The sequence below is a fragment of the Linepithema humile genome, chromosome 1, assembly GCF_040581485.1.
Source record: "Linepithema humile isolate Giens D197 chromosome 1, Lhum_UNIL_v1.0, whole genome shotgun sequence".
In the NCBI taxonomy this organism is placed as follows: Eukaryota; Metazoa; Arthropoda; class Insecta; order Hymenoptera; family Formicidae; genus Linepithema; species Linepithema humile.
This window is the reverse complement of record NC_090128.1, coordinates 25,504,762-25,530,783: the sequence shown is the minus strand read 5'-3', so window position 1 is coordinate 25,530,783 and position 26,022 is coordinate 25,504,762. Positions and strand designations below refer to the sequence as shown.

At 36.8% G+C, this 26,022-nt stretch overlaps 1 protein-coding gene across 5 annotated transcripts in view; it reads left to right on the top strand.

Annotated features, from left to right (window-relative positions):
• The window catches only part of LOC105678070 (UNC93-like protein), a 68,648-nt gene extending 48,338 nt beyond the window's left edge, over positions 1 to 20,310 (top strand). For all 5 annotated transcript variants that reach the window (XM_067357176.1, XM_012377095.2, XM_067357183.1 and 2 more), the window contains 3 exons: positions 6,794 to 6,956; positions 13,164 to 13,431; positions 15,323 to 20,310. In XM_067357176.1, coding sequence (XP_067213277.1) covers positions 6,794 to 6,956; positions 13,164 to 13,431; positions 15,323 to 15,642 — 751 coding nt within the window. In that variant the 3' untranslated portion in view covers positions 15,643 to 20,310. The remainder of the gene's footprint in view (positions 1 to 6,793; positions 6,957 to 13,163; positions 13,432 to 15,322) is intronic.
• Positions 20,311 to 26,022: the final 5,712 nt, after the last annotated feature.

The following is a 26,022-nucleotide window of genomic DNA, read 5'->3' as shown; positions in this document are numbered from 1 at the left end:
GATCTGTGTATCGTCGGCCGTCAAACGCCGAGAGAAAGAGAGAGAAAAAGACGCGTGTAGGTCTTGTTTCCTGGCCGCACACTTGGCCGATTCATTTAATGAATTGTTTTTATGAACAGCTACGTTGAAATATGCGTTTACGCTTTTCTCGTCGCGCGACATCAAGGCTTCGTTCAATGCGACTTCTCCGATAAATCAGCCGGTTCGGACTATTCGTGATTCACGGAAGGAACAAACGATACGGCATTATGACGCTGGCAATTAGACTGAGCTGATAGATGCTATCGTGCCCGGACTTATTCACGGTTGTAATTACGGCGTTACGGTTCTATGGCTTGCGCGACGACAGATTCTCGTCGTTTCTGCAGTCGTCGCGCAGGATTTTGCGGTCTCCTACTGTTCAATTCAATTCTTTCGCGGTTTCGGTGAATATAATTTTATGTGTTCAGACAATGAGTATTCTTATCTGAATGATCTCTCTAGATTTTATCGTGCATAAAAGCTGCTACATTGGCAAATAAATGCCACAAGTGAATCTGATAAAATCCATTTCTCTATTTTTGATCACATTTCAGCACCAATATTTTATTTTCAAAAAATAAAAAAATTTATGCAATCCTTTATGCATATAAAAAGTTTGCACTTTGCCGTGAAATGCTCTCATTTGACATCAGTTATTCAAATATCTTTTAATTGCATTATTAATTATTGTTGTTGCTCTTTCCAAAATATTTTTATAGAATACATTTAATTAATCAGTTTTTGTTCTTTTATCTATAATAATAAATTCGTCCGGAACTCTGTAAATACGTATTCTTAACTGCTGGGAAAATTTACGACTGCCCAAGTGTCGTAATTCGCAGATTGTTTTTCGCAAGGTCGCAGCTTTTCTGATTTACGTTAACGCAGGTTTTGATAACGAGAAACTCAGTCCGAAAAGAAAACGATGATAAAGCAGTGCCCGTGGTTTGCGTCATATATAAAAGTGTTTCAGAAGTCTGCTCTGTAAATATTCTCGAATTTGTTCCATATTTTTATTGTCATTTTTCGCACATTTTCAATTTTCTAAGTATTGATTTTTAGTATTTTTATCAAACTTGAAAAAGTTGAAGCGAAATCTATTCAAAAGTTGATGAAAAATTAGATTTGATTATTGCTATTTTAAATCTCAAGTTGTTGTCCTTCAATTTAGAAAATTACTTAAAATTTAATAAATAAAAATAATTGATCTATTTAATTTTACTTTCTAATATTTATAGTCGAAAGAAATAGGAAAATATTGCGGTGAAAGACACTCTGTACATATGCATTTTATCGCTGTTTGTGACAAAACAAATGTATTTAGGACGCGCAACAGCACGTACCGATACAATAAAAGCTTCCCACACACACGTATATTTTGCTTGTATTTTCATTTAAAATCTGCTACTTCGAATAGCACTTCTTCGTTATCGCTTCGGGAGCACACATTTTCTTTGTTCGCAAACGTGTGCGCGTTATCGCATGTGTAAGAAACGCAAGTATTGCTGAAATCAAACTCCATTATAATTTTTCATAATTTTAGCACGAGGTGATTCGAATATTTTGTATCACGTTAAAATAATGATGTGTAAAAATGATGTATAATAGTTACAAGCTAATTTAATTACTTTGGCTCATAACTTGCGCTACTAATTCGCTCAATAATTCTCTAACTAATATGTTTTTATATTTTTTCATTAATGATTGGGCGACTTGCGCCTGAGGCTTGTATCAAAGTGTCTTTTTCCACTTCTCTCCGAGCATTGAAGCTCCTGCGATCGCCGATGTAGCGCGTTGCGTAATACGCGAACTGATGCATCATGGTACGGCGCTGCCGTGCTTCATTCATGCGATCGCTTGCGAAGATACGTGCTGTCGTTCGATAATCGCCCACGATGAGATGCAGCGCGATCGTAACGCGCATAATACCAGTGCAGTTAGGAAAACTGACGTTTCCCCTGCACACACATGCGCGTATCCCTTTCCGGTCGCCTCGGCGCGCATATGCACGCCGCTAATTTGCGTTCGTAAATAGACAGACGCATGTGAGGTACTGAGGCACAAGGTAAAGGTGTACGTACCACGTGTCGCGGACACTTGACTCACTTTCGATTTCCGGTACCGGCCGCTTTGATGCTCAACAGTCCCAGACGTGTTGCGTGTCGGCCGTTTGCTACGCTGTAAGCTTAGCTTGTAATGCAGGCGTTGTAGATATAATTAGTGATAATAGTTTCCTCGGGAAATCTGTGTTAGATTAAAAGTAATTGAAGGAGCTTAATTATAGAGTGACGCGGGAAAAGGAGACTTAACATCTTTTGTAATATATGCATTTGACTTTATAATTACATCGAAGTCTTTAAAAAATTAGACTTCTGTAAAATACCATCGCCTAGAAGTAGTAAATTTTATACTTTTTTTTTTTTTAATAAGTTGAACAAAGAAAATTTGATCTCTGAATAGCGTAATAACAAACTTGATTACTCTGCCGAAAAGTCGCGTGCGAATATGCTAAGCATTTTTTAAATTAGCAGCAGAAATTGATACAATTTTATTTTAGTTTCCTAATTCTTGAGAAGTTTATATAATATTTTGCAATGTGAGAATTTTTTAAACTCATGTAACGTAATGTAATATATTGCTTTAAAGTCGTACAAAATTAATCATGGAAAATTAATGATCATTGATCTTCAAAAGATGAAAGTGCGTAAGAAATAATGATTGAAACACTGTTGTTTCCTCCAAATAAAATCTATGCTAATGGATTTCAAGAAAACCGTGAACCTGTTTGACAAGTAGCCAAGTTGCTAACGCACAGTAGCTAATGTGACCATACGTTGTTGCAATCCAGCAGGCGACATCATTAACAGAAAGACAGTCCTGACCCGCATAACGTTCGTCGAGTTATCGAGGAAAGCAAACCGCAGAACAAGACCGCGAGGATCGTAAATTGTCGGAATCATGCTAAATATATAAATTATAAACTTTTCTCTCTTCTTAGTCTTACAACAATGTGTTACGATGTAAATAGAACGGTGATGAATTGCGCGAAATATTATATTTTTCACTATAACTCTCTCGTAATCTTGTTTCTTTTCGCAGTTTGTGATCGAATATAAATTATATAAATATTGAAAAAAAAAAATAGGAAAATGTGTTACGTGCTGATTCGAAACAGCAAATTGTTGCATTCGTATAACTTCAAATGCAAGAAATAAAGTATATTTTTAGAGTTTAAAAACTTCTGGGAAGATATATTTAATATCCGTCAATTTGGCAATCAAAGGTTCGATTGAATACTCTCTTGGGAATAAATTATTCGCGAAGTGTCGAAAGAATTGACGATATTGTAGGTGCGCGTTATTATCCTCTTGCTCTCTTTCCTCCCACTACGCCGTACGTCGTAATGACACTGTCGTCCGTGATATCTGCATACTACGGGTAGAGCGTTACGTAAGATGATGCATGTTAGATCCGTAGATCGTCTCACTTAGCCGCTATCTTCCACTCGCGCTGCTTCCAAGGTTGCGCCGTAACGGTTCAGGCCGAGTCTGTGGAAAGCGCCGCGGAAATATGCACGTCGTGAAGGTGCAAGTCCGCTTGGAAGAAGTGAAAAGTAACGCTCGGACTACGAAATATACGCGAAAGTTCGCACGATCACGTATGAAAAAATTGCGTGGAACAAAAACGCAGAAGAGGAATAGATAATGCGAACGTGAAAGTATTCAACTGTAGACGATGTCCTGTAAGTTGCGAGCAAGGAGCAACAAGTTGATTCGCGTGGAAGAAAATTTCAAAAGAAAAAAGAAAAATTCACGTGATGAATACGGAGCACTAAAGAATCTGTAAAAAATGTTCAAGGAATGCATGAGAGAACGTTCGATTGACGAGCTATGGGAAAATAGATATATTGCACGTGGCTTTTAGAATCGACGATTAACGGTCCGCGATCAATAGTTCGCGCTATGTCAGCGCTAACGATCGATCAAATATTTTTCCACGTCCTCGAGCGGATCGAAGAGAGCCGCGAGATTGGCCGGTAGCCGAGTCCATTGAGTCAGCCGAGTTCTTGAATTATGTATCTGGATTATGCGCGCGGCAACCGGCGTGTGCATAAATATCTTTTCGCGAAACTGTATAATAAACATCCGCCGACTCGCTTTATTCTCTCCGGCTGATTGACTAAGAGAGAGGCGAATCGCTGTAATTTTCAGAGAATATCGAGTTGCGTAAGTCGGCAAATGCAAAGCAAGCCGCTCTGCCAAATATAGAACTCAAATAAAACTAATATCATTTTTCCTTTAATTTAATGTCGGTGGAAATAGTTAATTAATGATTCGTATCGTAATGGGGTTTAAAATAGCAGCGGATGAAAACCGATAGATCTGACATAGAAATGCAGGAAGGCGTCTCGGCTCAATTAAGCAGTCGCCAGTCAGGCAATTTCATCGCTGGGATTTTTTCTGAAATAAGTATGAATTCCCTCAGAATCCACGCGTGCGAGGCGCATAATTTAATCGCTGTCATATTAATACTAATTGCCTCTACCTGACGATACGCTGATGCGCTTCAAACGAGTCACAGTGATCTCTCCTCATTTCGACTTGGTGGCGCCACGAAGGAATCAGCGTACGGGAAAAAAAGTGCGAAGTACATACAATAATGATTCGTCTTTAACACGTCCGAAGGGAACGATCATCCCTGTCGTGGTTATTCATCAAATTGTCAACGCGCGACTAATGACGATTCGCGATTCCAAAGCAATATGGAGCAATCACGCCGTCCCACATCCTCCTGACGTCTCCTTCCGCCTGAAAAAAACACGTTTTTTTATACTTGTTTCAACGCAAGTGTCGATTCGCACCGCGACGATGGCCGTGGCTTCGGCCGGGCCCAGAAAATCCAGCAAACGTGTTCTCAGGAATGCCGTCCCCCGGAGTGGAGAACGTTTACCGAGCTGTCGGGCGTGCGCCGAGCGTTTAGCGGCTTCGGGAGATTTATTTCGCTAATTCGTCGACGAAGCACTGTTGGCTGTTGGCTTACTGGCTCTTGTTGTGTCGCCTCGGGTTCTAACTTCTCGCGAGCGCTTAGGGCCGCATTATCTACACCTGACAATGAGCTATATTTAGCATCGCGATTGTAGTCGCCGAATTTCGCCGCCGGAGCTCGTGTCAATGACTCGTGTCAATGCTGCAACATTCCACTCATTCATTAATCCTACGATATGTAGTACGAATTTTTAAGATCGTAAATTATTTTTTTATTTTTCTCGTTTTTAATCAAATTTTTTGCCGTATTTTCTATATAATTTTTAGTTAAATTTTGAAATAGTTGCAAATCATATATTTTACGCTAAAATAAATTTATTTTTAAATATAATATATAAGCAAAATCTATTTTCTTTTATTTCTTACAAAATTCTGTTTTGGTCTACTTTTAATATTGAATTTCTTCGCGCAAAGATGTTACACAAAAGCAAGCTTTGACTGCGTAGCAAAACTCCTTCCAAGTTTTTCTTAACTAAAGTACCGTTCACGTGCGACTTTAATAGCGCATAAATCTTTCAAACAGATTTTACTAAAGATTAACATCTTGACCAACACGGTTCACAAATGCGGCGTAACATTTCAAGAGATTTTTTCTTTCTTTTTTATCATATTAATGAAAAAATAATATCAGATATATTTACGCTACACATTATTTACATTAAATTAAATTCTCTGTTGGTCTAAAAAATTTTTTCGGAATTAATAATATTCTATAAAACAATTTTATACCGTACATTTTTTTATTTCTCAAAACAGGAAAAATATGATTTATATCACTGTTCCGCTCTGTTACTGATTTGCTATACATAATACACAAAATATGAATCAGCTTCTATTTTGCCCGGTGTACATTCATCCGATCACGACAAAAATGATGAATGAATGTAACTTGGGCACGCGACGTCGTTCAATAGCAATGTACACCGGTACGAGTTTGCTAATTGCGCAACCCACTTCCGCGTGGCTCGCGCTGCACGGACGCTGAATAAGTACGTGGATGGTACAATTGCGTGATAATTAATCGCGGTCGTCATTAATCCCCATCCGAGCGAGTGCGCTCTTCCTCTTTGCGAATAGCGGCGCAAAAGTCCGCCGGAAAATCATATGTTCTAAGCGGTAGCCAATCATCATTGTTCATTCGCGTTTCCCGCTCTTTTGTTCGCCTGATTCTTGACTTGTGTCGCATTATCTATATACACATCGTATGAAATTATGTTCAGCGTAAAATATAATTGCATGAAATATGACGCAGATAGCTGTTTCGGGAAAAATTTGAAATAATTTTTAATTTTGATAAAAATCAAACGTGAATGCTACATATCAATTTCAACAAAACTTTTCAGAAAAATTAAACTCATATTATCTTCATAATTAATTATAAATATGCTAAAGAGTGATAAACGACAAACGTAGATACTTTATACTATTCGGCTGAAATTGATTAAATTTCTGAAATTGCGCAAATTTTTTCTGATTGCGGAAAAGCGAGTGAATGAGAATTCCTCCGTCATCGCTAAAACGTATTATTAGATGAATCGCTCGACCGATACAATTCTGTCTTCCTGGAATCGGGCCGATTATTCCACACACTTGTTTTGTTTCCGTGCGTGTGCTCCATCACGAGAGCTGAAGATTCATTCGTATTTGATGGATAAATGAAACGCAGATAGATGACCTCTCAAGGGGATATGCCGATGCTCAAAGAATTCTCGATTATCTGTCCTCAGGTACGGCGAGAAGCAACGACGTTCGGACAGCCAAGAATTGAGCGGCATTCAATTGCTCTCCGCTACGGCTTACCAGCTGAAAAAGCCTTACCAGCAACTGCTGATACCCATCACGGTATGGATCGGTATGGAGCAGGCTTTCATCGGCGCCGATTTCACACAGGTGAGTCCTTGAAATGCATAATTGAATTTTAAATCGCACTTGTTCCACATTTCTAAATCTGTTGACGCGTTCGAAGGACTGGCTTGCAACTGTCCGATATTAGAAATTTAATCGCAGTTTCTACAATGAGAAATCCGATATTTAAAGACAAGTAAAATACAACTTATGTTTACGATGCAATATTAAAACTTTATTTGAAATAATCGTCTTTAGTTTAATGTGAGCTTAAGAGTCGTAAAAAAATTATTTTCTCTTAAAATTCAAAATTTTATAAATTATTCGTGTAATTAACAATAAATTTTATCTCCGATACTAATATGCGTTAGTGTGTAAGTGAGAGAGAGAGAGAGAGAGAGAGAGAGAAGGAATTTATCGCGATAGATGGATTCATTCACATACATGTTAAAACGTACAATACTTTCTAATGTTGGCTTCGATCACCTGTCGCCATATAAATCACCGATCACTCTCTTTCGCATTAAACTGCAACTTTAAAACAATGGCATTCTATTTTGCAACCAACACGGCCGTGCCGTTTGTTAGCGTGTATCGACCTCTTATTGCAAGATTCACATGTTCCCGCGGGGCATTGATAAGGAGACGGCCGTCCTTGGTTTCGTACCAGGATCCGACATCGACGAAGCGCAATGACGTCAGCTCGATCCGCCTCCGTAATTATCCGAACTCGAACCGTCATCAAGCGTGGCGGAGAGATGAAAAAAAAGAAGGAAAAAGCAGAGTTCCGTATTCTCCCGTTTATAGTTCTCCTTTCTTATTCCTGGGCACGTACCGGCCGGTCGTATTTTATGGCATTGCAGACCACGCGCGCGAAGATTTATCGACGCCACTTCGCAATAGCGTAAATCGTCGCGGCCCGTAGCGGACGTAATTATTCGTCATGACGAACGGCAGTTCTTCGGGAACGGTAAAAGCTCGACCGCGAGAGGAATATTTCATATGGGATACGTGTTGATACAAAAGCTGTCAGCAGGCCGTGCAAGAACGCGGAAAAAGCATCCGGTACTGTGTTACTGACGTAACTAAACTAACGATTCCACTTGCGCGTCGCGCAAATTATTTGCCTTGCTTCAGATCTCTCAATCGATCTGCAAACATTTATTTAACGAGAGCGCTCATCGCGTGTCCGATTATTTTTCAAAGGTCATGAATTGAATCTAACAAAATTATTCGACAGAATTATTTAATTGAATCTGATAAATATTATTCAATCCTTTATTCGACAATTTGGGAGGAACGGTTCTTTTCGATGCACATTTTGTGAATCCGCGGGTAACCTACTTCCGACGAGGCGATATGTATAATGGAAGCCTGTCGTCGGCGTGGTTGTCGAGCGCTGTAACTAGTCAATCTCTCTGCTGGATTTTCTCTTTTTGCGCGCTTCAACTGGCGCCAGTGTCTATCTTAATCCGGTCTCGAGCCACCGCGACGACAGTCTTCATTTTCTTCTGCTCCGTACTCAGCTGATAGTAGGTGTCTTCGCTCGTAATGGGGACCGTAATGGGGCTCGTAAACGGACACTTTTCTTTTCCTTGGCGCAGAAATTGTTGACTACGTGCCTGCATGTCAGATTTTTCTAGATCCTTTCGATCGTCGAGGTTTGACTTTCCATGATTATTGTTAGCTTTTGTTCGAATCAATTTTTTACGGCTTGCAAAAGGTCTTTTCTCGATTTTTCTTTGCTCGAATAACGTCACGATTAATGATGCAACAAGAGATCGATCTGAATTAATTGGATACGCGAAAGATGTGGAACACCGGCTTCTCGATGCGTGACGGACGGGCGAGGATGTACGATCGTCCTCCGGAAGCACGTGTTACCGATAAATACGGGACATGCGGAGATCCAGCTTGTGTTAACTCTTTCGGCCGCGACGAGACTTTATTGAAGAATTATTTATGCACGTAGTGCATTGTTCGATGATATGCTCTGAAAAAATTTCAATATTATCTATAATGGGAATATTCTGCAAGCTTTTGTTATTGTGTGACACATATTTGTCATATTTACGATCTTTAATGAGATAAATTGAAAAATTTATTTCAGTTTGCATTTGCAACAAAATTACAATAGGACATATATTTTTTTTATTAAACATAAAAAGCGAAATACGGCGAAATGAGACCTTGCTGTGCTATGCGGGCATTGAAGTCTTTACGTTTAAAATCGCGCGCGACTGATTTGAGCAAGACACGTGAGGTGAAATCAATAGAAATTTATTGTATTCTTGACAAAAACTTCTGAAGCTCAAAGCGCACAGCAAAACGTGTCAAGATATAATTAGCTAAAAATAACAGCAACAAAAAATTGGAATGTGTTGCAAAAGAAGAAAAGTAATCCGTATGATAATTACACGGAGTAGAGTTAGAAAGTAAACATACATTAGTTGAGATATTCACTATGAAAGCGAGACAAGAAATATGAAATAAGTAAAGGTATAATAAAGAGACATTAAAAGTAAGCGTTCATAGCAGACGTTTTAGTCTGCCAATTTGTGCGTCTGCGTCTGACACGCGAGCGGAAGCATCGTTGAACAAGGAGATACTTGAAAGCAGGATGTAGCACGATACTTGTTCACGCGTAACATAAGGGATGCAATTAAAAGCCTCTCTAAGTCGTTGAGCATCTGGCAAGAGAAAGAAATCGCGCCGGTAATCACCGGCCGTGTGCGAATTACTTTTGAAAAGATGGATTTGCGTAATTTGTACGTTGTCTACCTAGTAATCGAACCGCCTCGCGATATCCTGCATCTTTTCTCGGACAAATACGGTATTCCGCGACCGTAGACAAAAACACGTCTCGCGACGTCGAGCGGCGGCGAGTTGGTTAATTTTTTGCGATTGCGATTGCGATCGGACCGCGACGAGGTTAACGGATCAGCCTTTGCATTTTTTTTATCTCTGAATGAAAAATCGATGGATCATTATCGGCTCGAATTCCACTTGCTTTGATATTTTTGACGTGAGAATATACGATATTTCTTGTAAAAGAATCATCTCCGTGGATTTATATAATCAATAATAATAATCAATAATAATAAATCAAACAATAATATATACATTTGAAGTAAAAGAGAAAATTTTTATTGTAGAAATATCTATTAAAAAATCGATTGAAACAATTTTGTATGATTAATTAAAATTCCTGAATGTTTTGCATAAATTTAATCACATAATTTTTATTAATGAATATATATTGAAAAAGCTTCACCTTTTTTATGTAAGAATTATTTTGATCTAAAAATAGATTCTATTTAAACATTGTTAGATGCGTTTTTCAATCAATGTGTGTGTGAATTGTTAAGCTTATTACACGCGCATATAATAATCTATATGGAAACAAAAATCTACATAAGACGTCGAAATTAATCGAGAAAGGTCGCGCGTCGGGTAAATCCCCTCATTATCGAACAACCCTGCATTACGACAAAAAGTTGCAACTCGTTCGAAACTGGTTTGGACGATGTCTTCGACTCGCGGAGCCGGATAATTGGGCAATTAAACGCAAATAGAGAGAAAACGGGATGGGAGGAGAGAAAGGGAAGAAAAAAAAGAGGAGGACGTGGTGGATACAGGCTTCGCTGAGTCACGTGCGGCGCTGGACTCGATATAAATAGCCCCGTGAGCTTATTCTCGCGCCGATCCGGCGATACCGCTTCCATATCTGGAATCCCGCACCAGTATTTCTTCCACACGTGCACGCATACACGTGCACCGCTTGATCGCAATTCGCTCCGGGTTGATTTCACGAATGATTCGGAACACATAAACTGATTTCGACGTCTTAGATATTGTTCGTCAAAAAGTCACATTAAATTATTTTTAAAAAACGCAATGACACGCGTACATTATTTGATTTGCGGTTTGTCGCAGAAAATTTTAATTTGCCGCTGATTGATGCAACAAATTGCATGATTATTAAATGACAATTGAAAAGCATAAATTGTTAATCCTTCAAATTTTTTATTATTAAAAAATTTTGTTTAGTATTCGATCTGAAATATTGTAATATATAAAACGTGAGTAAATAACATTTTATATCACATTTTTCAATTTTTGCATTTTTTAGAAATATATTTTGTGTTACTGAAAATGACTTAACGCTTATTCATTGATTTATTAATAGTAAATTTATCGGTTTGCGTTGAGCAGAGCAATATTTATCCGTTTTTATTTCTTGCATTGATTGAGTTGTCTTTGAAGATTTACTTTACTTCTTGAAATGGCTTAATGAGATAGTTGCTTGCCTTGAACTACGGGATGATATAATATGACATGCGTCATGCTTGTATACACGGAAAAGAAAATAGTCAAATGAATATGGAAGACGAAGAAAGCTGCTAAGCTACACGAGTTACGGCTGGCACAAATAAAATGAATTTTCTATTTATAATCGATGAAAGCCGTAAGAAGCTTTTGATTGACAGATTAATAAACTAATGATTAGTATTAAAATTAACAATATTTGTAGTGCTTATTTGCCAAGTAAAAAGGAGTGCATTAGTCTCTTTATTAATTTATGCAAGTTTTTTTTTTAAATTTTTTTTTATTATAATTAATGCAAATATTGCAAAAAAAACAGTTCTTTCCGTTAAAATCATGCAATTCAAAAAATAAAAGCGGAATCGAGTTTTCATTGAATTATTAAATGTTCTTTGAAATGCTGCACAACTGTCGTAAAAAAATCAAACTCGAGAAGGGCATTTAGCGTTTAATCGGACACTTACGCGTTAATGATCGGTTCGGAATGATGTAATTAGCGCATTTAATGCACTTTTCCGTTCAAGATGTGAATATCGCGGTATATCGTGAATATATAATAATTCAAGGTTGGTCAAAAAGATTAGTGTGGTTTTTTTGGTAGTTTATAGCACTTAGAGAATGTTTTTATGGCGCTTTAACATCCAATTTTTATGGAAACGTATAATCAATTGCTTAATAACGTTAGGATTTTTCGATACATTTATGTCAAATAATGTCGAATAATTGAATATAGCGTGTGTGAAATAGTAAACATTCTTTATAACGTGTGACGCACATAGAATTGACAAATAACTGCTTTATACAATTTTGCAATAAAATTTAATCGGTGCCTTGTTCGTGCACGATTAATGAACGCCAGTAAACAATTATTCTTGAAGTCATTACTATTTTCTCGCATTGATCATCTTCGGCGCAAATACACAATTGTTATCTTGCTCAACGTAATAACACATATGTAACATAATATCAATTTATTTACCGCAAAACATATTATCATCATTTTTCTTCCGACATATCATTATTGATCATTATTAATTTTTTTTTTTAAAGAAACATAATTATAATATTCCAGCACATTGTTGAAAAGAAGTCCTTGTTGGTAATGCTCTCGATTCAAGGACGTGCGTATCCTCAGGATCGTTATAATGGATTTGGACAAAGACACGGTTACTGAATCTACAGGTTGAAAAAATTTCGCCACGATCTTTATTTGTTGTCATATTGTGTAAAGGGTTGATTAATGAGATTATAATTGCACGGAGATGCGTAGAAAGCAGACATCAACTTTATTCAGAACAAGGGCATCAGTTTATTCATGCATGGGAAAGAATAGATTCCGCTACCCAAAACGCGTAATAGTGCGTCATCGAGATCGATAACCGGCCGTGCTTTGAAAATCCAATTAACATCGGCACAAATTCTGCCAATGTGTGTGTAAAGGCAACATAAATAAAAGAAACTGATCACAACTTAATTTTCGGCGCTGCACGAGTTTGAGACATCATGAGATATTCATTTCTCACATTAGAAATTTAATAATTGTAATTTGTCATTATCGAATCATCTTATTAATTTTTTGTTCTTTACAAGTCTATTAATCGATCCAATTTGTTTTCGCTCCTTTGCGTTGTCGCTTTTCAAACAAATTTCGATAAAAAATTTAAAGATTCATCCTGCTTATTCCGATAAAAATTTCAATTGTTCGTTGATTGTTTAATACGAAAATCAACGTAAAAATTCAGAATAAAAATTAAAAGAATACATTTTGCAGTACGCGATGATAAGAAGAGCCATTGTGTACTCCAATCATCGATCTTTCGCACGCGGGATGTACAATGAACTCGAAATACTGCGAGTCGTCTTCGACGAATTGGAAAAAAAAGAAAAGAAAACACTAAATCAAATCCTTTTGTGTCTGCTTTCCAGGCGTACATCTCCTGCGCCCTGGGTGTCCACAGGGTCGGCTACGTCATGATCTGCTTCGGGGTGGTCAACGCCGGCTGTTCGTTGCTATTCGGCTCGCTAATGAAATTCGTCGGCCGACAGCCGCTGATGGCACTGGGCGCTATCGTTCACGCCTCCCTCGTCGTCGTTCTTCTCATGTGGAAGCCTCACCCCGACAATCCCTACATCTTTTACTCGGTCTCGGGACTGTGGGGCGTTGGCGATGCCGTGTGGCAGACGCAGGTTAACGGTGAGTCAAAATAAAACAAAAAGTCAAATTATTTATATCTGTTTAGTTTACTACAGTTTATCGAATCGGAATTTATAACGGCAAAAGTTAGCGAGTCGCATTAGGCGCACGAGTGTAGGCAGTACCTTGTCGCCTCGAGAACCGGATCCGTGAATTTTAATCGTGAGCCAATCGTGGTCCGTCCGTGATTTACTGGCTACTTCGCGTTTGCTCACAGTCGGCATAGATATTAGTAAATTGGTCGAATACTTGACGGGAATCTTTAATGCATACATAGCTGATAATATTTGTCTAAAGATACTTTGCCTCTCATCAATATTAACGTCGGAAGAATGCTACGCTAGGGTCACTGATCGACCCAGTCAGAAGTAGAAATTAATAGACGGTGGGGTTTTACGCTGAGTTCATAGCACCTATAAAACGATCGGCTCATATTTTGCATTATGCAAGCGTTAATTTATCTACGATTTGGAGTGGATATCTGTAGAAAAAAAATCTACTTTTTTATGAAGTAATGGCATGTCATTGATAAAATGGAAAGTCCAATGATGTAATTTGTAAAAAATCAATCAAGCTGGAAGGAAGGAATAAATTGTGAATTAATGAGCGACTGAACTGCCTCGACAATTAGCGATCGTTACAGCGATAATAATTCTCTTTACGGTTTGTCGCCGCCGTATAATCAATCGAATTAATGAAAATGCTATCCGAAGAAAATATCGGCGAATTAATTAACAGGGAAAACAAAGCGCTTTTATATGATAATTTTGTGACGTATAAAATAATTTAACGCGTGATTAGAGTGAATGTACGTCAGAGTTCTTTTAAATAAAATTTAAATGCCGATATCTTTGTTCTATTCATCGTTCTTAACGACAAGATCGATAGTCACAAAAAATTTACTTACGTGAAGTCGTGCAAATACTCGTGCAGCGTTAGTGAGAGATTACGATTCTGGCCTTCGTTGATAGAATCTTGCTTAAACATTCCGAGATAATCGCAATGTCACAAAAAACTGGTGAATATTAATTTTTGGTTTTTAATCTCGGGGCTTAATTTATACTTAGGAATATAAAATATTTTGTGTTTGCATTCATTTTGCCATTAGCATGTTACGATCAGCAAAGTATTATAAATTGATGTCCGTTTTTATAATCTTCTTATTATTGGAAAAAAATAATTGCCGTTCTCGAGGCGACAAAAAAATATTCAAACGGTATTCATAATTTTGATTTAATTTACAAGCACGATTTGCACGTAATAACGAAATGACACAATCTCGCGTTGCTTGCGTGTAGCATATTCATCTTTACATATAATTAGAGTTTCTGGCATAATTATACGCGGCCAGAAAGCGAGTCTCGAGCGTTCGTTTTTCGCTCGATATATATAGTTCTTGTGAGATTAATCAAATTGCATCCCGTGATTTCGCAAAAAAACCGATATGCAAATCCATCGAGCTACGTGTATATATTGAAACACACAATGTAGACAGCTCCACTTATTTCGTATCCGGCTTTGTCGGATAATTACACGCGTCGCGTGCACCGTGCGAATTTCTAATTTTAGTCCGCTAAATAATTTACAATTATGTATGCGATATCATCGCATAAAAATATGTCTCTGAAAGATTTCTCGGGAGAATCTTCTGCAAAAATCTTTCAGAGACATATTTTTTTGCGATAATATCGCATACATAATTATAAGTTATTTAGCGGACACGAGACATTTTACGCTACAGAAGCAATACGTAATATTTAATTTCAATGCCTTTGATATTTGAAAATCCACTTTTTTGTGCGTGGGAAAATTTTTTAGATAATACATCATTAATTTTAAATTCGTTGTACAATTGCCGCTGAAACGCGCTGGTCGCTGATCGATTTTGCAGGACTGTACGGCACGCTGTTCAGGCGCAACAAGGAGGCGGCCTTCTCGAACTACAGGCTGTGGGAGAGCGCCGGCTTCGTGATCGCCTACGCGTACAGCACGCACCTCTGCGCCCGTATGAAGCTGTACGTGTTGCTGACGGTGCTGATCACCGGCACCACGGGCTACATCATCGTCGAGCTGCTGCACAGGCGCAAGCAGCGACGGCTCAAAGCGATCGCCGAGGACCCGAAGGCCGCCCAGGCCGAGGCGAATCAGCCCGAGGAGACCGACGACGAGAAGGACGATCTCGACGACGAGATCATTATTACCCACTTGTGAGCAATAGTCGAACATAGTCCTTTCTCGTTAAGAGTCTCCACGCATTTGCGTTCGCGCCGCTCTCTCGTCCTGTCGACGGCGAAATCGAGACGACGGTCGGAAGATTTGGTCGATTGATTGCGCGGGTGTCTTTCCTCCCGTTATAACCGACGAATCCTTCCGTCTATTGTCCTTTCGCATTTGTCATTCCCTCGATCCTCCCGATAGACCCGCGTTGAGATCGGTGTGCGACCGCGATGCTCTTCTCCGTCGACGATACGGATGAGAAAAGCGTGCGCATTTAGGCGGCGAACCGATATCGTCCTCGGGATAACGCGCACGCGCGCGCGCAGGAAGCAGATTTGTGCTCGCGTCGCGGGGGGTCAGAATTAGGGACCATGTGCGCACCATTTACAATGAAGTAGAAATGTCGACTTCATCCCGCGATCGAGACACCCTCGAAGGAGACGCCAGGCTGCACAATCTGGCTTCCATCCTCCTCGGCGAGATCAGAACGAGTCAATGATCAATAAGTAATACATTTATCAGTACTTGTGATGCTAAGGAACACATAATGGACGTAGAAATCGCTCTTGTGCAACTAGGAATATAGGATTCCCGCCATCGTTTACGTTAAGCTATCGAAATTAGCAACAACGAGAAAAATTGTTCCGACGACGGCGTTTTCAATTCCCGCCATAGCGATTAGTAACAGAGCGATCAGCGGAAGTAGCGTGCGATATCGCGCGAAGACGATAAGCGCGTTTTGTTGTGTGCAATTCGTGTGTGCGTTTGTACGGCACGCGTGGAGAACAGTTTGGTAATCGAGCACAGAGTGCTCAGTTTGTATCATATTTATTACATACAGGACTGTCTCGTGACGAACCGAAAACGGCGATTGTTATTCGTTATTGTGAATCTTTTGAGAAGAATAATTAAAGACAAAAACAGAATTGTTTTATTTTTCAAATCTCAAAGATAATCCTAAAAATTCTATTCTTATTCAAATTAAGAATAAATATTCCGTCGTGTAAAAAACAATCAAACAATCGTCGTACGTCGGGAAACGGCAACACAATCAAAGAATGCCGTATCAATCACGTTGACAGTCAAAATCCTTCACATTTTTCTTGCGAGAGAAGCACGCGAGACGTCAGTGTGGATCTTATATTAAAACAGTATTTTCCTTCTCGGAAAAATAGATGGATCGAAAGGAATAAAGAGATTTATTCTGCGAAGTTTAATTTTTTTTAATTTTAACTTATAAATATTGTTCTCTAATTGTGTTTTATTTTCTCTTTCTATTTAAGAATGTTATTTTAATTAAATAAAAAAATGTTATTTTTCGCAGACATTAAAGTGAATCTTCTTTTTAGAAGAAAGAAGATTATTTTATGGAACAAAACTCTGTCGATTTCTGTCTTTCGATTTATTTCCCGCAGGAATTTTATCGCGTGACACTTTTTTGTTCGTTCTTAAATCAGGCGTAAGAAAAAGGCGCGAGGAACATATCACGTTATTATAAACCACTTGGATGCGATTGTCCTATCGTACGGTAGCTCAAGAGTCTACAAAGGGAAACGTAAGCTTAGGATTTGGATGCAATCCTAGCGAGATGCTATTCTTGCAAGTCGTCGTGTCGATAGAATGTTGATCATCTCTCTGATTAAAATCGCAAAACTATAAAATATGAATATTTAATGCGTTATGTGGGCATGCGAAACAAAGAATGATTACGAGGCTTCTATATTTTGTCGCACGATTACCCGCGAAAAGATAGCCGGTACGTGAGAATATTAAAAACTCGCCATATCTATCGCATTGACAGTTCACGAGACTGTAATTATTTTCTGGAAATTCTGCTGAGTTTTCTGATGCGTAGAAATAAAAAAATATTTTCCGCAACTGAAAAAATATTTTAGAATCTGAATTCAGAGCGTAACGTTACACGATCGACGTCGTAATGTTATCAACTTCTTCAAATTTTGCGAAGCTCATAAAACGCTGCGAAAATTGAGACTATTTTCTTAGTGTAGAATTGTCGTAAAACCAAATATTTCAGCCTGTTCCACATTCAGTAATTATCGCGCAGTCCATGGATTAATTGCATGCGCACTCTTATCCGGCTTTTACGCGCTTCCGTCGTGCATTTTGCACGTGTTCTCGGAGCAATGCGATAAACCAGTGCGCGACTCCAATCACGTTGCGTCCGCGCGACCACTTTTTCTCCACGGCGGCGCGGCGACCAGAACGGGACAGGCAAGAAAGCCGGAGACAGGAAACTCGCGAGATTCTTGTCCTACGAGCGGGATATATTCAGCCCTGAGAGTACCGGCCGCCTTTATTTATAACACTCGCGGTGTTAATCCGTCCATCCGACACCGCGCCGTACTCGCTTCGCATCGCATCCGCGTGTCTTGTTTCCTTTTTATTATTTGCCCGCGTTCGTCTCGTTCGTTTTTCCGTTTTTTTCTTGTCGGTGAGAACTCGTCCTGTCGGCGCGGCGCGATACCTCGCACGATCGGCGCCGCCGCCACCGTGAAGAAAACAGCGTAATGACGGCGTTGAGAAGCCGCGAACGGAACGCGCCATGTAACGTTTTGTTCGCTTTTGCCCGCCAAGTTTTACGCACGTCGTCGATCCTTTCCCTTCTTTCATTCGTCTCCTTGCTCTCTTTTTCTCTCGTCTCTTCAATGCCGCGAAAAGTATTACGCTTCTCGGTGGAGCCGCGCTGTATTCTTCTTATCCGTCGCGGCGAATTCCTCGCGTCGCCTCCGCTGAAATCCTGAAAGCGGAATGAATGTAAATTACTTGCGCTATTAAACACGGTATTAATCGCGCTAATAAAGTGACGACCGGTCTCGCGCTAATAGTTTCTTCGCGTATTTCACTCGACGATGCACGTATGAACTGTGCTTGAAGGGGAATGAAACGATAAAAAATCGAGGCACCGTAAACTGTTTTTATTGATCGCATTTTAATTGAAACCCGACGATGACTGTTTGCGTAAAAACGGCGTAAACATTTATTATGCATGTTTTATTTAAAAATATACAACGGACTCTGAGAGAGAAAAATGTTCTTAAAATAACTTCAAAGCAATGTCGGAGAGTTGATACGTTCTATCGCACACGATACACACATTATATCTATGCCTTATTATATACAGAACGTCTGGTTTCGTAATCGCATCGAGAATGAATGGGCGCGTTCAGCAGAACAAATCGCTTGGTAGCAATCGAACATGATTGGCTCTTACTTTTAGAACCAACAAATCAACAGTCGAGATTCAACGGAAAGTCTACAACTGTTGAGTCTGCTGAACGCAGTCAATTTTCCTGTATCGCTGTGTTTGCTCCATCCTATTCCCTCTTTGTTGTATCGTGAACATTATAGATTTAAGTAGCTTATGTGATACAGCAGTGGCGGATGAATGAGATTAGCAGTGGAAAAAACCGTCCAACAAAAGTATATTGATAGCACACATAACTAATTGCTTCCTAGCGATTAGAAGAATTGCCTTGAAGCCCGCTGCGGTCCGATTCGCCCGCGACTGCTGTATGTATTAATATTGCAATTAAGTAACTTTACAGCACGAGACACGTGAGCGAATGATGGGGAAATTTAAGCATCGAGAATTCGCGATGAGAAGGGCAGCGAGCGTGCCCGGGACAACTGTACAGTTCTCGAAGGAGCACCGATTTGTTGAACTTTAAAAGGGACTCACACGAATCACAATTTGCACGTTGAATGCTTCAAGAAAAAGACATGGTTTTAACGGGGACCACGCTCTAACATACATTAAACCTGTGCGAGATTAGACTTCCTAGATGTTACTGAAGGATATTTAGATATATAAATATACATATACCTAATTGTTTACGAAACGATAGATATATATATACAAAAGATTTCATCATTCGGGCCAGCAACACTGGGACCATTCTGGTTTACGTTGTTTCCGCTCTTATTGAGATTTGTAAATATTCAACTACAACTAGTATTAGTCGCTAGGCATAATTGCGTAAAACGGAAAGGAGCAACTGGACGTTGCTTTACATATCGAGCAAAGTCTTTTCAACGTTGTTTTCTGTTATTTTTATTTAACTGCGTTCATGCGCGCCAGAAAGGTAAACAAATACTATTTCTTTTTCTTCTTAAGATTATTAGATTATTTTGTTCTCTTCTTTTATTCTTGTTCTATACTCGTCCTCTTGTGTTTCTCCGAAGCACTATACTTATTACGTTTTAAGTACGAAGAGTGTATGGAAGAGTGTCATACATTTATATTCGCTACTCTTCCGACACGCATGAACGCGGTTGTTATACATATATCCTTAAATAAGCTAAGGGAATCCAGTGTATTTACTAAATTTGTTGTTTTATCTTACGAAGATGAAAGAGAGATCACGGCACGCCGATCGTTGTTTTTTGACACGTCCGGCAAATTGTACAGTATATATTATTATATGTTCACTACTTATTATACTATCGCGTTTTGATTGTTATCGTACATTATGATGACACGCTGATCATAGTTACAATCATTGTTATATCGTCAGATATTGCTGCTATATAGTTAATAATATATTATATATATATATATATATATATATATATACATATGACCGACACGTAATGTTACATAACAGTAAGGAGCATTTTATTAAAATTGTCGATAAGATACAATTGATGTGTGAACTTTTTATTTCCCCAACTACCTTTCAATTTAATTAATATAATGTGTTTTTGCTCGCGCAAGTATTGATTTTCCAGAAAGATACTTCTTAAGTCAATTAAATTCTTAAGTTAATTAATCTCAAGAATTCTCATTATACTTACATACGAAAATTCATATATGTGTCGAATAATGTTCTATAGCATACAATGAGTTAAAAATTTAACTTGTAATATTTATTTACTGGTCTTTATTATAATCTTTACTAAATAAATATACAATAGCGTAATTGTAGACATAAAAATATTTTTTTAAATTCAAATATTTCCGTAAAAAAGAAAACATACGATATAATTAGACCAAAAAAAAAAGAAAGAAAGGACAATAAGATGAATGTTTCATACGATGGCTGATGATTAAAAACACTTTGCAAACGCAATACAACTAATTTATTTTAATAGTCAGTTTAATATGTACATGGTTCTACTTATATAAGCAAGTTTATCACACAGTAGTAATTTATTCGCATACACGTTAGGCGTTATAAGAACATTATAAATTTTACACAGCTACTGTATAGAATATAAAAATATTTTATATTTATATATCCCAGTTATATACAACTGTGATTCTGATTATTTATAAAAAAAAGACCCATATAAAATCATCACAATTATTGGAATATAAGATGTAATATATCTATAATTCTACATGTAAATATCTTGTCCATAGATACTATTGTTATTTATTAAGCTAAATATTATTTATACAGATAAGTAGATGTGTGGCAAAGCATAAAAAATAAAATAAGTATATTTATGCAATTTATAATAAACATAGAATATATCAGGAGACGCGGTAGTGTCTCTGGCCAAGTTCAAAAAACGACACTACTAAGTCAGAAAAAGAGTCTCTGGCAAAGTTCAGAAAATGACACTACTAAGTCTCTTATTCTGCGCGCACAAAGTCGACTTTTCGGAAGTTTGTAGCAACTAAAATATAAAAAATTTTATAAAAACACATAGTATATCCTTAAAGGCGGCATCGCCACGACTAATTTGAGCCAAAAAAATTTAAATTGGTCCAGCTGTTCCGGAGATACAAGCGGTCAAAAAGTGATGATGGTAATGCAAAAATTAAGAAACGTCGTCTCCTTATTCTTCTCCTCTGTCCGCAGGGATGAAGAATTTACATGATAACATAAAAGTTTCATAATACTTTAAGGTGTAAAGAGGGTTGGTGGGGCGGAGGGGCCCCTCGACGGGGGTGAAGGGGGATGTTGCGAAGGGTTGCGCTGAGGAGGGAGGCGATTAAAGGGGAGGGGCAAAACCCGTTAGCAGCGCCAAGTTTTTGTATTTTTTAATAAATATTTTGTTATTTTAATTAAATTTTTTTAAATCAAATTTTGATCAGTTTTATTTATAGATTTTATGTATATTTTATGTATGTTTATTTTAAATTTGCACCTTGAATAATATATCAGTTACTTTTCATGTTGGTGATATATTAAAAATTTAGATAATTATCAAAATATAAACATATTGGAGTGTCTTTTTTGGAACTTGGCCAGACCTTATCATTTATGAATTTTTAATACATATATTAACATATATTAAAAACAGATGAATTTATGGAACAAACGTATCACAGAGATGATGTTCGCGAAAAAAATGATTTATACAAAGCGACTTTTTGCACCATGCGCAAGTAATTATTGCAGGTGCGCCAAATATCGCATGTTGGTTTTGTCTGTTTATGGTAACAAAATTTCACTGGTGTTTCGAATTCTTCGGGCTTATTTATTACGTACCCGCTTTTATGCGTATTTCAATAAATTTTTGAATCTTGACAATGAAAATTGATTATGGGTCAATAACTGTAATTTTAAGATGGTGTTTCTTGCATGCAGATTGACTTCCAGATCTAAAAGCATTACAGTATCAGAAAAGTGTCTGATGAAATTCTTCCACAAACGAAAACCATATTCATCCAATGGTATTTTTCCTGTTGTTCCAGCTGGTATAGTCAACAAAATGTTATCTTCTGTAGATTCTGGTTTAAATTCTTGAATAATATTTGGACAATGACCAGTCCACGAATGTAATAGTAAAACAGATTTTGGACCTACGTTTGGAAAAAATACGTCTCGCAACCAAATTTTAAAATAATGCGCTGTTAATTTCCCGGATTTCGAAGCCGTAACAAAAATATTAGGTGCCTTAAACATTGTTTCTTGCACTCTGGGACCAAATGTTCCATTAACTTCTGTCAATACGATAAAAAGAGGCGATAATGATCTACCATCGGCTGAAACAGTAGGCTGTATAGTATAGCTATGCATAGTTGCCGATACGGATTGCACTGCAGATTCAATCTTTTTTGTTCCTTTATATGCCAATGTACGACCGGCATGAAGTTCTAATTGGAATCCACTTTGATCACTGTTGTAAATATTTTCAACTTCATATTCTATTATTTGATATTTAAAGTTTTCAATAAATGTGTTACATTTTTCTTCAAAATCGACGTTAGACATTATAGATGTTTTTCTTATAAATTTTGTTATTTTACGAGATACAATATTATGTATTATTTTAAATTTTTGTATCCATCGCGATGAAGCTTTGAATCCTGGTGAATTAAAATTTTCCTGTACCCGAACAGTTCATCGAGCTAAATCAGCGTCGTGAATAATAATTCTATTTTCAAGAGCTGTATGAAAATTATTTAATGTATATTCCAAAATTTGTTTTAATTTTTCGAATCTACTGCCACCTTGATTCATTTGAATTTCCCATCGTCGTAATTGACGTAATGAATATACTTTCCGAAATCTTTGTTTTACTCCTTCTAATGTTCTTGGTCTTGTTGTACTGTTTTTCCAAAATTCGACTGCATTTTTTTTATATTCATGCGGAATACGTTCATCTGTAATACATATAACTTTAGGATTTACGTCCAATACCTCACCTTCTTCCTCTTCATCTCCTAGTTCGATTTGCTCTGCTGTTGGAATATCGTTATCGTTTTCATAATCTAAAGATTCTTCTACTTCCATTATCTCTCATCGCGCATTTCTTTCAGCATAGATTCTATTTTACGTGCTATTTCTCGTTCTTCAGATGTTATTGGACTTGTTTATAGATTTAGAGCCGAAAAAGTTACGTATAATAACATTATTACGTTAAATGGATTTAATTGAACCATTCTGAAAATTATAACAATTAAATATTTCTCCCTCCTTTTTCCATCATCTTGGGTATCCACACAACTTTGTGCTGATAATTCTTTGGGCACATTATCTTCTCAACCATTTGACTAAGTTGACATATTTATTCCTTTTGATTTTGACACTTCGGTTTTAAGTTATAACGAAATAATTTTATCATGAGTGGAAACCAAATCATGGGGCAACATCTATCTCTGGCTCTTTCATTATAAGTATGTACCAGTTTCTGTATTATCATGTTACATTAAAAAAATACCAAAATGTTAATTTACACGGGCAATAAATGTTACAGTTCCAATTGTATATCTTCTCACATTGGATTTAAATTATTAAGAAGAACTCACTGCGTATTTTATAGTTTCTATTTATTTATTTTTTCAATGTTTCGACTATCAAGACAATGTTTTATTATGTATTTTTTGTAATGTTACTGAGGAAGGCCTAACATAGGCAGAAACGTTTGATTGTAATTGTAATTTGTATTCATAATATAATTTAAATTTATGCACGAACACCTTGCAACGGCTCTTTTATTCTTGATTATTGTTAAATATTTCTCCTTGTTTGTGTACAAAAAAATAATATCTACTTACTTTATAATGAATTTGCTGTTCTTTTTTTGATGCTGTTTTATATATTGTTTTTCCGTAATCACTAACAAGCGCACAACTTTAAAGCGTAATATGCACTGACGGAATATGACAACGCGTTGCGCTATAAATGCGCTCAAAATGCGACTATAAAAGTGTAAAATAGAGAAAATGCCTTGACAACAACTTTAGTAAACTTTGTTCTTTGATCAGAACATTTTTCTGTATACTTCATAAATCTTTATTTTTTATTTTATTTGTTTTATCGATTACAAGCGCGGCACAAACGATGCGTTATGCAGCGCGACGCATATAGTGCAACATTGACAGCTCATTCTGAAAGATGCAATTTCGAAACATAATAAAATTATATATGGTTGTATTCAGCGTAAACAATGCTACAACTTTTTTCACAATAAAAATTTAAAAATTCGTAAAAATAATAAGAAAGAGTGGAAGTAAATTAAAAAATATAAAATTTTTTAAAAATCGAGCTACGCGGTTATAAAGCTCATAAAAGACCATGCAACTTTTATTCAAAACATTTTTTTATATCTCTTACAGTTTTGACGATATTCAGTTAAAACCAAAAAACGTTTTAGCTTGTAGGGGTTGTTTCAACCTTAAACGTGCGAAAAAGCAGATAAAAAAATACGTGTCTCTTATTCTGAGCTACTTTACAACATATTTGAAGCTCGTCAAAATCGGAGGGGAACACTTGGGTCTGTTTCTTTGTTAGCAAAAATTGAATAAATTTTTAATTATTGAATATATTTAATATTATTTTCGGTTATAACGATTTGATCAGAAATGATATTATATCAGAAGATTTAGAAAAATGCAGAATAAATTCATAAAAAAAATATTGCAATAAATAATACTTGGAAATCTTTTTTTAAATTAAATAAATTAACCACATCATATTTCTTTTCAAATGCCATTTTATTAATAAGGAATTAATTTCTATCATAATTAGTCTTTAAAATGTCTCGAAGACATGCATGCTGTATGGTTATATTATTTAACACAATTTTCGAACAAATACAACTAGAAGAATTAAAAATTGACATATTTTACTGACCATTAATGTATTACTTTTCGGCGATCTCTACAGAAGTTATTATAATACATTTAAGAATAAAATATGAAAATTGCGTGATCAACCAATTTTATATAAAAATAATATAGAAATAAAGTATTTATAAATAATCTTAAATAAATCGTCGATAGTTTGGTCACAAAATAGTCGATAATTAATTCATAAAATCGTCTTACTTTATAAACCTAGAAGCATAATTTATAAATTGAAAACATAGTACACAAACAAAACTTATTAGCGCATTTATTAAATTTCAAGAATGTAGCTTTGTATTATCAATGTGACACATTGATTTATAAACATATTTATAATTTATAAACGTAAAACGAATTATACGTCAGGAATAAATGTACGTAAAAAGACAAACCACTTTTCTCGTGTAGGTTCTTCAAATCATTTGAATCGTCAAAATTAAAATTGTTAACGTTGGTTGTGATGCTACTTGAGTGTCGTTATCATCATTCGGTTGTCAAAATCTGGATAAACCAATGTAAATATTTTAATATTTATTAAAAACAAATTGTCTAGTTATTGCTCATCACATTACACATTTATTAAATTAAATGCAAGTCGAAACAGTAAAAAATTAATTATACATCAAAGTATTAACAGCAATATCAATAAAACATATTGTCACCTGTTCCTTTTCTTCAGTTTGGTTGGCTTCCTGATGGTCCAGCTGCGTCATGCGTTCTCTGTGTAGTTGTCAAGCTGTTCAAATGTGTAGCTACAATGTGACGATGAAACTTCCATAACGGAATGTTAAGTGATATTCTACTGTTGGGACAAACATTACATTGCACCT